This window comes from Cylas formicarius, unplaced genomic scaffold (genome assembly GCF_029955315.1).
Source record: "Cylas formicarius isolate icCylForm1 unplaced genomic scaffold, icCylForm1.1 PGA_scaffold_12__32_contigs__length_19106922, whole genome shotgun sequence".
Classification (NCBI taxonomy): domain Eukaryota; kingdom Metazoa; phylum Arthropoda; class Insecta; order Coleoptera; family Brentidae; genus Cylas; species Cylas formicarius.
Genome location: NW_026844225.1, coordinates 13,212,052 through 13,225,803, shown reverse-complemented (window position 1 = coordinate 13,225,803; position 13,752 = coordinate 13,212,052). Strand labels below are relative to the sequence as shown.

At 34.2% G+C, this 13,752-nt stretch overlaps 4 protein-coding genes across 5 annotated transcripts; 3 read left to right on the top strand and 1 right to left on the bottom strand.

The window, feature by feature from the left end:
* Positions 1 to 69: 69 nt before the first annotated feature.
* LOC132708783 (tsukushi) lies at positions 70 to 3,342 on the top strand. Its single transcript, XM_060681357.1, has 5 exons — positions 70 to 366; positions 646 to 838; positions 1,229 to 1,616; positions 1,674 to 1,853; positions 2,825 to 3,342. The coding sequence occupies exons 2-5, from the start codon at positions 668 to 670 to the stop codon at positions 3,082 to 3,084; spliced, it is 999 nt and encodes a 332-aa protein (XP_060537340.1). The 5' UTR covers positions 70 to 366; positions 646 to 667; the 3' UTR covers positions 3,085 to 3,342.
* Positions 3,343 to 3,820: 478 nt separating this feature from the next.
* Positions 3,821 to 5,717, top strand: LOC132708657 (protein disulfide-isomerase A6 homolog). The gene is made up of 5 exons (XM_060681123.1): positions 3,821 to 4,013; positions 4,071 to 4,264; positions 4,366 to 4,599; positions 4,652 to 5,343; positions 5,397 to 5,717. The coding sequence occupies exons 1-5, from the start codon at positions 3,998 to 4,000 to the stop codon at positions 5,554 to 5,556; spliced, it is 1,296 nt and encodes a 431-aa protein (XP_060537106.1). The 5' UTR covers positions 3,821 to 3,997; the 3' UTR covers positions 5,557 to 5,717.
* Positions 5,718 to 7,563: 1,846 nt separating this feature from the next.
* On the top strand, positions 7,564 to 12,113 carry LOC132695571 (WD repeat-containing protein 35). Of its 2 annotated transcripts, XM_060659885.1 has the most exons (17): positions 7,564 to 7,632; positions 7,687 to 7,798; positions 7,853 to 8,289; positions 8,346 to 8,511; positions 8,564 to 8,703; positions 8,761 to 8,979; positions 9,030 to 9,168; positions 9,223 to 9,607; positions 9,663 to 9,903; positions 9,953 to 10,131; positions 10,186 to 10,389; positions 10,440 to 10,583; positions 10,634 to 10,829; positions 10,876 to 11,088; positions 11,137 to 11,245; positions 11,440 to 11,824; positions 11,880 to 12,113. In XM_060659885.1, the coding sequence occupies exons 1-17, from the start codon at positions 7,609 to 7,611 to the stop codon at positions 12,055 to 12,057; spliced, it is 3,471 nt and encodes a 1,156-aa protein (XP_060515868.1). In that variant the 5' UTR covers positions 7,564 to 7,608; the 3' UTR covers positions 12,058 to 12,113. The 2 variants fall into 2 exon arrangements, with proteins under 2 accessions (XP_060515868.1, XP_060515869.1); XM_060659886.1 differs by lacking the exons at positions 7,564 to 7,632; positions 7,687 to 7,798 and having other exon boundaries at positions 8,151 to 8,289; positions 8,401 to 8,511.
* A 290-nt stretch (positions 12,114 to 12,403) lies between these two features.
* LOC132695572 (adenylate kinase) lies at positions 12,404 to 13,635 on the bottom strand. Its single transcript, XM_060659888.1, has 4 exons — positions 13,414 to 13,635; positions 13,213 to 13,360; positions 12,927 to 13,163; positions 12,404 to 12,812 (listed from the first exon to the last, which is right to left on the bottom strand). Exons 2-4 carry the CDS (start codon positions 13,324 to 13,326, stop codon positions 12,420 to 12,422), a joined length of 744 nt encoding a protein of 247 aa, XP_060515871.1. The 5' UTR covers positions 13,327 to 13,360; positions 13,414 to 13,635; the 3' UTR covers positions 12,404 to 12,419.
* Positions 13,636 to 13,752: the final 117 nt, after the last annotated feature.

Below are 13,752 nucleotides of genomic sequence, written 5' to 3'. Positions count from 1 at the left end.
AAGTTGATAAGGCCAACAAAGCGTTTTTCCATCGTTTTTGAAATATCTATATCATTCGGAGTAATTAAAACTAACTGGTAGCGTTATTGTTCATCGATAGAAAATTCGGTCACTATAAACGATAACCTTTATACAACTTCCAATGAATTTCTTGGAGATGATGCCTTTAAGAACCGAACTGAATTGCTTTTGATATTGTTTTCGTGAGTCCTGGTAGCCGGGATCAGTTAATTCATTCCGCAATTTAGCTAGTTAAAGTTTTATTAGTCAAAGCGCAGTGCTTCAGGATTGTCCCACAAACGTTTTTTTTTTGCTGTGGCTTACTATTATGTGATTTTTGTTTCTTTCACCTTTCCTTCAATAATGGTGAGTGTACCAAAAGATTTTAAATTTTTAAAAAGGCGTACCAACACGCGGCTAGGTATATGGTCGATTATTATTAAATTTAAAGTGCCAGCTAATTTAATAAATGTCAGACCTATTAGCCGGTATACAGCTTTCTATCTTAAAACCTAATTAACAAAAATTTGACGAAGTTTTATCACTTAAAATATATACCAGCCGTTGTATCTCCTTGTACCTAATCAGTAGATTAGTAATAATTCCTCCCGTGTTTACAAAAATATTTAAAGGTAGTGATTTCAGTTGTGAAAAAGTGTCACGAAATATGGAATATGGAATTTTATTCTGGCTATTATTGTTTCTGCACTGGACGGATACGAAAATTTGCAAACAAGAGAAAAAATGCCAGGTGACTCGCGTTTATGGACTTAAGACGGCAGATTGTTATAAAATGGACATGAAAGAATTTCCCAAATGTTTAGCTTCTGACATTGAGGTAATTAAGAATACAGTCAAGCAAAATTAGGTACATGATAAATATGCGTGCCGATTTTCAAAAGTAGAATGCTTGCGATTGATCAACCCATGTTTATTGTTCTCACCAGGGACACGAATATCTAAATCAATTGAACTTGCGCTATTCAAATACCTATTCAAAACGTTAAACGGCAAATTCTATTCTAGAGACAAAATTTTATTTGCGAAAATGAAGTGTAAATATTTTTAAAACTATAAAAAACGTTATTAATAAATTTCCAGTATCTTCAGTCGCTTTCGAAAAATTAAAAAATACTAATATCTAAAAATGTATATGACTAACAAATTAAAAATTAGATTAGGAAAAAAATTATACCATTGTATTATTTGCTGTACTTTTTATTTATAGGTAATCGAGTTGTCGTACAACAGAATAAGAAAATTGAACAAAGGTGATTTAAGCAACTATGGATACGTGAAACATCTGTACTTAACGGACAATTTGATCATGAACTTGGAAGGCGAATGTTTCAAAGATCTTAATTATTTAGAGACGTTAGACCTGTCCCTTAATGCCATTAGGAACGTTCCGCCCGCCATTTTCCAACTGCCATCTTTGAAAACGCTTTACTTAAGCCAGAATTTGAATATAAATATTGCCGAAACAATTGAAAAGGCCAAACCTATATCTAGTCCATTGAGCAAACTGGATTTTAGTTTTATTACAGAACGGGAAGACATTGTGGACTTTCCAGATTTTGGGGAAATGCCATTTCTAGCTTTTCTCAATATTACCGGTGACTTTTTGCTATCTTTAGTCCCAGCGTAGATCTATAATTTCGAATATATTTTAGGAAATCATTTTTCTTACATCTCGCCGCGACATTTTGCCGGAATGTGTAATTTGCAAATATTAGCCAATGAAAACGTTACCAACGAATTTGAAGACAACTGCGATTGTTGGCGCATTAACAATTGGTTGCTTACAAAAAATGTAAAATTTACTTTATTTCCTTGCGTAATTTCAGCAGAAGGTAAATATTCAAAACTATTTTAAAATATTAATACTGCTCCAAATTTTCTACATCCTAATTTTTCAACCGGATAGTTTTAAAATTTTCATAGTTTCAATTTTCATTTTCAAGCCATTCTATACTTTTTTTTTTCAAAAAAGACGAATATAATTTAATAGGCATTTTTTTCCAAATTTGACAACCGCTACACTTGTAATAACAAAATGTATAAAATACCATAAATAAACTAATGAAAGTAGCAAATCTTTTAAAGAAACTTCGACAGGCTACTATTTACAAAACGTCTGGATTCTTCTGGTTGTTCTTTTGCTGATATTATATAGAAGAACTAACCTCCATGTTTATAATAACAAAATGTACATAATACCATAAATAAATTAATGAAAGTAGCTAATTTTTAAAAGAAACTTCCCGTGTAGTACCATTAACAAAACGTCCACAGGATGTTTGGCAAACAGAAATCCAGAAAATTATAAACAAAAGCAAATGAGTTGAAATATGCATAATAAATACTAAGGCTCAATAATTTTGTTTTGGTATGTGTTTTTATTTATGCTTGCGAGATGTAGCTAGTGTTTGGAAGAAAATGCTTAATAAACTTTTGCCTATTTTAATAAAAAAAAAATAGAAATGAAAATGAAATTTTGACAACTGGTCCCAGAATACCGTGCTCGTATTATAGTTTTTAAAAACATCGCACTATATATCACGGTATGACTCCAAAATTATTTGCTACACACACCTTACAAACCAGAACCAAAAAACACTTTTGTTCATATTCTAATAGGATTTTAATTAATTAATTAGTAAGGTGTTTATAATGTTCTAGTATAGGCATATATCATGCGTATTCGAGCTTTTCCAAAAAATTATCGGCGATATACCTATGAGTGTTCCCCAAACGGTGCAAAATATTCTTGATATTCTGGCAATGCGTTTAGACTAAGAAACTAACTTTGTATCCATTTTAGAGTGTTTGGATCATGAGTTAAGCAATGAAGATGAGGAACTACACAAAAATTGCCTGTTGAAATTGAAAGATATCGAAAAGACCGCCTTAATGAGTAAAATAGGTATTGGAATCGGTTCTTGCATTGGAATTGTTTTGCTTGTTCTTTTGCTGATATTCTATAGAAGTTTAAAGCGGAAATACATGGACAATCGTAAGTCAAAAGTAAGCTGTCAACTTTCTGAAACAGCAAAACCGTTAAATACTGAACCTAAATTGTAAAAATATTGGAAGATTTATTCGCAAATTGTGATATTATGCTAAGTAGAGTATAGAATTTATAATATTTGTTGTGTTCAAAAATACTAATTATATGTATATGTTAATTGAAGTATTTAATTTTTATAATAAGTGATTTGCTTTTATTAAGTTTTTATAACTTACGTGTATTTTTATTTTTCATAAATTCCATACAAATTTTTTATTTGTTTATTAATTATCTTATGGGGTAAAATGTTACCAGCGTTTCTAATTTTTCAATAAAATTTGAAAATTAAAATTTGGATTAATTTAATCCATGGCACACATCTCTAGTTTTAGCTCACCGTCCTTTATCCTATTCGCGTGGCAAACTTACCCACCAATCAAACAACCAGTATAAGTATTGTTGAGAACCAGATACTTCTATTTCACGTAGTAGCTGGCTAATAATAGTTTCTTTATAAATAAAGTCAGAAAATGAAGAATATGAAAACATTTTATACATTTTCAGGTTGAATGAAAACATTTTAATCTGTTTTATAAAGAAAATAATATTTGTTTGGGATAATATACAGACATACGACTGCGTATTATCAATGATATTCCGTCCAATGTTAAAATGCCTGAAATACAATCTTATCACCTATGTATAACACTATAAAATATTTATAATATTCTATGATTTTCAAAAACAGTGGCCAGTATCCATAGCGACTATGTTTTTTTTATATCGTGCCAGTATCAGTGCAGTGAGTAAACTTGACAACGTTGGTTGTGTGGGCTAACCAATAAAAACACACCACGAAATTTCATGTTGGCGGAAGGCAAGAGGCTTATTTTTATACCGGTTGTGTTTTAAGAGTTTTTCAGTTAAGTTCAGAAATTTGTCGAAATTATTCGTTAAAGGGTCGGAGCTTTCCTAAACACAACAAACATGATCCGATTTATTGGTAAGTTTATTTCTTAAAATAAAAACAAATGCCAAAGCAATGTTCATTAAATCCCAGGTTTTATCTTACTTGTAAGCAACTGTTTCGCCTTGTACCCAACACGAGGAAATGTTATCGAACTCACCCCAAATAATTTTGATTCGTCAGTAATCAAAAGCGATGAAATTTGGATTGTGGAATTTTTTGCTCCCTGGTGTGGGCACTGTCAGAATCTTGTTCCTGAGTATACCAAAGCAGCTAATGCATTAAAGGTAAGAAAAACGTATCTTTTTTTTGTTTGCGTAAAATATTTTTTAGTATGGAATGCCAAGCATAATGGTTTGATGCTAATTTATACACATTTTTTAAATAGGGTGTTGTGAAAGTTGGGGCTGTAAATGCAGATGAACATAAAGAACTGGGGGGAAGGTATGGAGTTAGAGGTTTCCCAACAATCAAAATATTTGGAGCCAATAAAAATAAACCAGAAGACTTTAATGGAGCAAGAACAGCAGAAGGTATTGTTCAAGCAGCACTTGCAGCAGCAAAAGCTAAAGTAAAAGCAGCTTTGGGTGGGAGTAGCGGATCTTCTGGAGGCTCATCTGATGTGAGTTTGACAAAATTTCCCATATGCCATCGTTTGAGATATTATTTTTTAGAATGGCAACAGTGATGATGTGATTGAACTGACTGATAGCAATTTTGATAAGTTGGTTCTACAGTCAGATGACATGTGGCTTGTTGAGTTCTTTGCTCCATGGTGTGGTCATTGCAAAAATTTAGCACCACACTGGGCAAAAGCTGCAACAGAACTAAAGGGAAAAGTTAAACTTGGAGCCCTCGATGCAACAACTCATTCTGCAAAAGCATCTCAATATGGCGTTCAAGGTTATCCCACAATCAAATTCTTTCCCCCTGGACCTAAAAGTGCGGATGCAGCCGAAGAATATGATGGTGGACGTACTTCAAGTGACATTGTAACTTGGGCTCTTGAAAAACTAGCAGAAAGCATTCCAGCCCCTGAGGTACAACAAATAACAAATAACGCACTGTTCAAGGATTCTTGTGAAGAGAAACCATTATGTGTAGTAGCTGTGCTTCCACATATCTTGGATTGTCAATCCCAGTGCAGGAATGATTATATTAAACTATTAACTGAATTAGGAGACAAATTCAAAAAGAAGATGTGGGGATGGGCATGGTCAGAAGCTGGTGCACAACCTGAATTAGAAAATGCGGTCGACATTGGCGGCTTTGGATATCCTGCTATGGCTGTTATCAACACAAAGAAAATGAAATATTCGATACTAAGAGGGTCCTTTTCAAAAGATGGCATCTATGAATTTTTAAGGTATTTAAAATGCAAGTGTAGAATGATGACCATACTCATATATTTTTTGATAGGGATCTCTCATATGGAAAGGGTAATACAGCTCCAGTGAAAGGTCAAGAGATTCCAAAAATTGCCTCCATTGAACCATGGGACGGTAAAGATGGTGAGCTTCCTGTAGAAGAAGATATTGATCTCTCTGACGTAGAATTAGATGGGAAAGATGAACTGTGAAATCCAAAAGACTTACTAGATACTTGTATGTAAATTATTTCATTATTTGTAAATTTAACAAAATCATGGAAACTAGACTTACCCAATAACTTAGTTTTTCTAAGTGTAAAAATTCATATTTGTTAATAAATTTTTTTTATAAATAATATATATACACCAAATTTGTTATTTACTGGACTTTATGGACCTGGGGTGAATGGGTTCTCATAATTATAAAAATAAAATAATAAAATATTTTATTAAAAATACGTCATCTCATATTCGCGTAAAAAAAAACTAATCTACACCTATGTAAGTATATCACATTTCAGTTTCAGTAATCATCAACAATGTTTTTGACACTCGAACATATATTCAATTCATTATGGCAGTTTAAACTCTAATGGATGAAAAATGGACATGACTCTTCATATCTGATAATGATTTGTACATAAAAAAATGAAAAGTTGACAAACAATTCCAATCTTATACTTGCGATGTATGGTCCATCATTTTTGTATAATTATTTTCACAAAACGCCATTTGGCATACAAAGAAGCAATTAGTTCCATAGCATATAGCTGCTAAGACCATAACGCTGAATACTATAATAACCACAGCTTTCCAGTGGGTTGCTTCATTTCTCAAGCTGTATTCTGCAAAAAATAAACGTAAATTTGTTTAAACAAGACAAATATAGTTTCTTCTTTTTTTTTTTTTTGCTAACAAAGATTTTTATTGGTATTTACTACAATAAAATTATATCGCGTTACAGTTTTAAATGGTAAGATTATTACTTTATTAATGGTATTTGCAAGGATTTAAAGTTATAACAACAAATCTTAAAACGACACTCTGAAGTTTCACACTATATATTATACTACCAGTTAAGCCTTGAAGCTATCAATGACAATTGAATCAGTTTAAAAATGTAACGTAATGTAACAAGGGTTTTTTAAATGAATAAACGGCATTTATTTAACTCAATCGCGGTGTTGCGTGTTATTTATTATTAGACATCTAATATGTATGTATATTTATATAAATGATTGGATTTTCCACTATTAATCTTGGTTTTAACGGCAGTAATCTACAAAGGAAATGATTGACCAAACAATTACACATCAAGTTTTAACAAATTTTGGTAAATTTGTAAAAAAACAGTATTTTAAATGTGATAAAATAAGCATTGTGATATATGCGTGGCGTTTAAAATTCATGCTGTACTGATTATTCTTCTAAAGTTGCGCCATTTAAAAATGCAAATTTTAGCTTAAATTATAATTATACAATAATTTTAATAAATAAAACCATAACGTCAAACTTACCTCCTTTATTGGAGCCATAATTATTTCTTGAATTTCGCCCCTGTTGATAGCTTTCGCAAGGAAACAGTAACAACACTCCTGAAATGAATTACAATTCTAAACTAGATCAACCTGTTGAATAAGCGGCAAATAAAATACAAATTTACTTACCAGCGAATAAAATGAAACTTTTCAGACCAGAAACCATTTTGAAAGCCCGTTTTTATGTCATATAAATTTTAAAAAATCAGTTTGAACGCAAATGCGTTAAACGTTGATATGTGTATACTTGCTGAAATGGTACGTGAACCCTATGCTCGCCGGATGTGCTTAATGTTTTGTATTGGAATGAAAAGAATGCAAGATCAAACCTATAGACCCACTGCGACATCTATGGTAACTCATCCATACCAATGCTTTAAATGTTGAAATATGATGACTAGGGGTAATCAGTAAATCGTGGACTCGCAGATGATGTTTTATATTAAAATTAAAAGAATTTATTAATAAGTTCTTTTAGAAGCGGTATAAGGGAGAGTTCTGAGCTATCGACCATGGTATTACGTCTGGGGACCGTCGGCGACATCTACAATTATTTATCTATACTAAGAAAAAAAATCTTCCAGAAAGCTAATTCTTTTTTTATACTAAAGTCAACTACCTTGAACTTGCTGGTACTGACATCTAGACTGCTTATTTCTGAAAACGGTCATTACCATAGTAACCACTAACAACAACACCATAACTGATTCCACTGAAGTTGAAAATGTTTCTATACTTAAGCAAAAAGGTTTCAGTCATAAGAATGAGAAATATTCAACACACTAAATTAAAATATTTTTAGATTGCAATACCTAACAATACTAAAATACACGCTTTAGACTGGAATAAACAAGACGGGTACATAGCAGTTGGTGGAGAGAATGGACTTTTAAAAGTATTGAAACTTGATTCTGGTGAATATAATTCTACTTAATGAATCCACAAAGGCAACGAATAAACATTTACAGGCAATGAGGCTAATACTAAAGTTCGAAAACTGGCAACCACCAGCAACCTTTCCATGAATCAAACTTTGGAAGGTCACTCTGAAACGATAAAGGTGCTTACATGGAATGAGCCTCATAAAAAGCTTACAACCAGTGACTCAAATGGAGTTATTATAGTATGGATGTTATATAAGGGTGCTTGGTATGAGGAAATGATTAATAATAGAAAGAAGTCAACAGTGGTTGGAATGACATGGAGCAGTGATGGTCAAAAAATATGTATTATCTATGAGGACGGCGCTATTATTGTCGGATGCGTGGGGGGTAACAGAATATGGGGTAAAGAACTGAAGCATGTTGCCCTTTGTGGTGTCCAGTGGTCTCCTGATGGAAAATTACTATTGTTTGCATTAAAAAATGGCCAGCTTCATCTTTATGATAATCAGGGCAATTTTGTGGTAAGATCTGTAACGCCTCGTGATAATATCTGTCATGAGCGCGATTATTTTGGCAGATGAAATTGGCTATTTTATGTCACGACATGACCTACGACCCAATTCCCATTGTAGGACTTGCTTGGTACAACGGAGTGAATGGATTCATTCACGGAATGTGTCCTAATTTAGCTATTTGCTTTGAAAATGGCAAGACCCAGTTAATGCGAAATGAAAGTGACACAAGTATAGGACTTCATTATTTTGTTTATTTGTGCTAGTTTATTTATCTTTAAAGGTCCCATTGTAGTGGATACAAAAATGTTTGCGGTTCATTGCAGTTGGAATCATAACGGTTCATTGCTGGCAATATCCGGTAAACAATTTGCGGAAGAAAGGGAGGTGAATTTGGTCCAGTTTTACAATCCATTTGGCGACGTACGTTATTAATGTCTTAAAATGGTAATTTGAAATTATGTTTAAATGTTACTTTAGCATTTGCGAACACTTAAAGTTCCCGGTTCATCAATTTCTTGCTGTGTGTGGGAGGGAGGTTCCTTGAGGGTGGCATTGGCGGTTGATTCTTTCGTTTACTTCGCCAATATACGCCCCGATTATAAATGGTGCTATTTTAAGAGGACTGTTGTTTTTACCTCATGCAAACCTGGTCGGGCAGGAGTTTGTCTTTCCTTCTGGGATACTACTAATAATTTGGTAACGCGAGTTATCTAATTTGCGTGTATAATTTTAACGGAAAATTGCAGTGCCACGCGAGATGGGTGAACGCATTATTAGCTATAGCAGCTCATGGCGATTATTGTATTATAGCTACCCAGTCAGAGACCGAGAGTGTCGGAAAATACGGACTTCTTTTGTATAACACTCTAGGCACCCCTGTTGATGGTTTGTATAATAAGGAATCAAAACACAGATATTATTTTTGCGGCTTGATTATAGGTAAATATATAAATATAGAACCGTTGGGGGTAACGATGAATTCGTATCAGGTGTTCGCCGCATCCAAAGATAATTTTATAGTATGGCATTACAAGACGCCAAAATCAATAACAGTGGGTGCAGCGAGATCAAAGATGTTCCATATAGATGATAGTTCGTCTGGAGCGGTGGAAATTATTCAAGAGCTCGACAGTACTAGCAAAATACCAGTGAGCAGTCATCCGACAGTTGACCCGATATGTTGCTTAACAGCCACAGATGCTTGCCTAATTATAGGAAGAGAGTCTGGTCTGGTACATTATTACGTTTTACCGCATATTGTTTTAACAAATCGTTATAAAATACCAACCCGGCCTCACAAGCTGGCTGTTAACTCCAACTCCACGTTCGTAAAAATGCATCTTTTGGGGTCATTTAGTTTTTTTTATATGTTATTTTAGGAGATTGTCGATAATAGACGTCTCTGGTGTTATGACGGTATTAGATATATCTGAAGGATCTGGAAAGCCATCCAGCAGTAGTGAAGCAAATAAGCTTGAACGCAAAGATGTATGGGCTATGTGCTGGGCATCAGACAATCCACAGTTGTTAGCTATTATGGAAAAAACCCGCATGTACATATTCAAAGGGATTTATCCAGAAGAGCCTGTGGCCTGTTCTGGATACATATGTAGCTTTAATGTAATGCCTCATGTATGGTTACTATTGAAATGATTCCTCAATTTTTTAGGATTTAGAAGTGGAAGCAGTGCTTTTAGATGAACTGATAGACAATCCGGAGAAACCCAGCAAAGATTACCTAATAAAATTAGAAGTTAAAAGTCTTAGAGACACAAGACAGCTTCTGGAAAAAGTTGGTATCAACGAAGCCGCGCAATTTGTTGAAGACAATCGACACCCCAGACTTTGGTGGGTATAAAAAATTACCAAGTGTTACGCGTCAATAATCAAATTGTTGTATAGGAGATTGATAGCTGAGGCTGCTTTGAAGGAAATGAATTTAAACATGGCCGATGCGTGTTTTGTAAGGTCAAGAGATTATTCAAAAGTTCTTTTCGTTAAGAAACTCAGAGAAATAAACAACGAAGCGATACGAAAGGCAAGGGTTGCGACATACTTTCGAAATTTTGATGAAGCTGAAAAAATATACTTTGAAGCTGACAGAAGGTAAAATTTATCCTGATCATAAAAAAACTTTTCTAATTTTTGTTTTCCAGTGACTTGGCGTTAAATCTACGCCAAACATTAGGCGATTGGTTTCGCGTGATCCAAATAATAAAAAATGGAGTTAGTGCCCCAGATTATCTTTTAAAAACAGCCTACAATTCAACTGCGGATTATTTTGCGCATTTTAACAATTGGTGAATACATATTTCCAGTTGCTTCAAATTGTATTCTAAAATTCTTGCAGGACATCGGCCATCGAATACTACGAATTGGCTAAAAATACAGCAAAGATTATCGACTGCTATTTTCATATGGAAGACTGGAAAAATTTAGAAAATTTGGTTGATCAACTGTCAGAAGGAGATCCTTTGCTAGAAAAAATTGCAGATATATTTGCAGCTAACGCCGTTCATGCTGAAGCTGTTAAAGCTTATATTAAGGTATGATTTTCTTGATTTAAGATCAAATGGCAAAAGTACTTTTTAGGTTGGCAAAGTAAAATCGGCCATCGATTTGTGCATTTTGCATAACAGATGGGACGCGGCTATAGAGTTAGCAAAAAAATTTAACATTTCCAAAATTTCCGACTTACTAGTTAAGTACACCGATCATTTGATTAGTCAAAAACAGGTGATGACAGCAATTGAAATCAACGTCCAGGCCAAATATTATTTACGAGCGGCGGAACATGCTTTCAATGTAAGTTTTAAAAATAATGAAATTATTAAATCATACATGTTTTATCAGCTTGCAGCATTAGAAGCCAGAAAGTCAGATCGAAATCTGTTGAGAATCAAGAAATTTTACGTATACACAGCTCGCCTAGTAGAAATGCATAAAAGTTTTTCTCAAGCAAGTACGAAATATATTTTTTATTTAGGGCTGCTTTTAGGTTTGCCTAGAAAGGTGGTTCTATAACTTTGTTCTCATAAAAAAGTTATTAAAAAATTATTATAAAGCCCAATTCCTTTTACCTACCTCTCCTACCTACCTACCAATCACTCTACCATTTTAACATTTGCATTGGATTTATATATGTGTTTCTTTAAGGCGATTTGCAGTCATATGATCCATTGATTTGTGAAACCGCATGGAAGGGTGCCGAGGCCTATCATTACTACATGTTGGCCCAAAGCCAGTTATACAATGGAAAATTGCACGACGCTCTTTGCATATCATATAAATTGCAAGATTACGTCGACTTCATATCAGAAGAAGAGGTGTACTCGTTATTAGCACTTGCAGCGTGCCTCGATAGGTCATTTGCTATTTGCTCCAAAGCTCTAATGAAATTAAAAACCCTTAAAAATGTAACGCCTTCTGACGAAATACAATACAAAAAGCTCGCCTGGGATATTTTCAGACAAAACGAGCCGGTCAATGTTAAAAAGAAGATGATAAAGTGCGATAATTGCGAAACTTCAATCCAAGATTGGTAGGTATAAGTAATGTTTTAGGAAAAAAAAAAAACAAAATAATTTCGGTTTTAGGAACACAGTTTGCTCAAATTGTAAGATTCATTTCCCCACGTGTGTAGTGACGGGAATTTCGATAGTCGGAACGCCTATGTGGTTTTGCAAAACATGCAAACACCCTGCGTCCCAAAGGAAAATTGAATTTCTCAATTCTTGTCCCCTGTGTCACGCAAAATATGACCACCAATCATAAAATCTCCAAATAGGTTATTTATGTTTCTTTGAATAAATGAACTCTCATCTTTTGAAGTCATTTTATTTAAACAATAACCATAGAAAAATATCGTTTGAAATGCATTTTCGTATGGAGAATTATATTAATTGAAAAATAACTAGGAAGAAAATGGAGGGATTGCGCTGAATAAAAAATATTCTTGAGTAATTACCGTAAGCAATTTGCGGGATAAAAATAATTTAATAATTATTGCCAACATTTGTGCCAGTTCAAATCAAAAATTCGCTACGAAATAAATTATCCAGCACATCCCAAAGCAAAAACCAGACTACCAACAATATGAGAACTAATATGGTTAAATGCAACTTATTAGGAACAAATTATAACCTGGAACCTATTCTTACGCGCTCAGCTCTTTTTGAAAAAATGTCGTCAATGTTACTGAAGACATTTTTAGCAGCTTGTGCAGCATCGATGCGGTGGTGGATGCCCCTAATTTGATAATAATCAACTAGAGGTTTCGTCTGGTTATGATAGGTAGTTAACCGCTTTTTTAGAGCTTCTACATTGTCATCTGAACGTCTTATTAGGGGCTCGCCAGTTACGTCATCTGTCATGGTCTTTTTCGGGGGCGCAAATTCCTCATGATAGGAACGACCGCTTGGGGGGTGAATTAAACGACCTGTTATCCGACGATAGAGCAAGTTATCATCGATAGCGAACTCTATTACTGCGTCTAGTTGGGTATTTCTCTTGTCCAACAGATCATCTAACTATAAATCAAGGGGCAATGTATGCACCTTATATTATGTAACACAATAATACTAAATACAATTATATAATACTATACTAATACTAATTCAATCCTAAATATTACCACCACTTACTTTCTCTGCTTGTACCACAGTACGAGGAAATCCATCAAGAAGAAACCCATTCGAACATTCTGGTTTATCTAGATTTTTGTCAATCATGTTTACAACAAGATCGTCGCTGACAAGCTTTCCTTCGTCCATGACCTTTTTCAGCTCGCTGCCTAAATCGGAACCCGATTGAATTTCAGCTCTAAGCATATCCCCAGTGGATAGATGACACACACAAAACTTTTCTTTCAACCAATTGGCCTAAAAACAGCTCGAAATAGGAGCTCTTTAACCTCCAAATTATTCTTACCATCGTTCCTTTTCCCGAGCCGGGAGGACCAAGCAGCACTGCCTTAACTCCCGGCGTGGAGCTTTGCCCCAAATCATGTTCTGGGACCACTTTTTGCGCAGCTAAGGGTGCCATTGTTGATGCGATTAATCAAAGTTGCGGTTAAAACCTACAAAATGGAAAATGTTATATAATAAAAACGCGATAAGGTTTAATCGGCACTTTTTCCAATTAAAATTCGATTCCAAAACCAAATATGCACAGATCAGAACATAGAAAGGACTATACATAGATAAGACTTATGAGGGAAATCCGAATATTTATCGATCCTCATAGGAACTTCACATTGTATTCACAGCATTTGTATTGCTAATAAATCGCGTGGGATACAAAACAGAGTTAGTTTATTTGGAGCGTGTAACGCGGAGGGCTTAATAGAAGGAGACAAAAGAAAATTTCAAAATGAGTCGCCAATGAGTCTTGCAATTCTGCTTTTTAAAGTTACCGCTAGAGGCTCTGAGATGTAACCTTTGTTATGATCGCATTAACTAAATAGTATAT

What these genes read in the sequence shown, in the direction of transcription:
- LOC132708783 (XM_060681357.1), top strand. Translation starts at nt 668, where the DNA reads ATGGAATATGGAATTTTATTCTGGCTATTATTGTTTCTGCACTGGACG. An exon ending in GTTTAGCTTCTGACATTGAG is followed by an intron (nt 839 to 1,228) that starts GTAATTAAGAAT and finishes TTTTATTTATAG; the next exon opens with GTAATCGAGTTGTCGTACAA. An exon ending in TTGCGTAATTTCAGCAGAAG is followed by an intron (nt 1,854 to 2,824) that starts GTAAATATTCAA and finishes TATCCATTTTAG; the next exon opens with AGTGTTTGGATCATGAGTTA.
- LOC132708657 (XM_060681123.1), top strand. An exon ending in AAGCAGCTAATGCATTAAAG is followed by an intron (nt 4,265 to 4,365) that starts GTAAGAAAAACG and finishes TTTTTTAAATAG; the next exon opens with GGTGTTGTGAAAGTTGGGGC. An exon ending in CTTCTGGAGGCTCATCTGAT is followed by an intron (nt 4,600 to 4,651) that starts GTGAGTTTGACA and finishes ATTATTTTTTAG; the next exon opens with AATGGCAACAGTGATGATGT.
- LOC132695571 (XM_060659885.1), top strand. Translation starts at nt 7,609, where the DNA reads ATGTTTCTATACTTAAGCAAAAAG. An exon ending in GATACATATGTAGCTTTAAT is followed by an intron (nt 9,904 to 9,952) that starts GTAATGCCTCAT and finishes TCAATTTTTTAG; the next exon opens with GATTTAGAAGTGGAAGCAGT. An exon ending in CGGCGGAACATGCTTTCAAT is followed by an intron (nt 11,089 to 11,136) that starts GTAAGTTTTAAA and finishes ATGTTTTATCAG; the next exon opens with CTTGCAGCATTAGAAGCCAG.
- LOC132695572 (XM_060659888.1), bottom strand. Translation starts at nt 13,326, where the DNA reads ATGGCACCCTTAGCTGCGCAAAAAGTGGTCCCAGAACATGATTTGGGG. An exon ending in GCTCGGGAAAAGGAACGATG is followed by an intron (nt 13,164 to 13,212) that starts GTAAGAATAATT and finishes AGCTGTTTTTAG; the next exon opens with GCCAATTGGTTGAAAGAAAA. An exon ending in CTGTGGTACAAGCAGAGAAA is followed by an intron (nt 12,813 to 12,926) that starts GTAAGTGGTGGT and finishes CTTGATTTATAG; the next exon opens with TTAGATGATCTGTTGGACAA.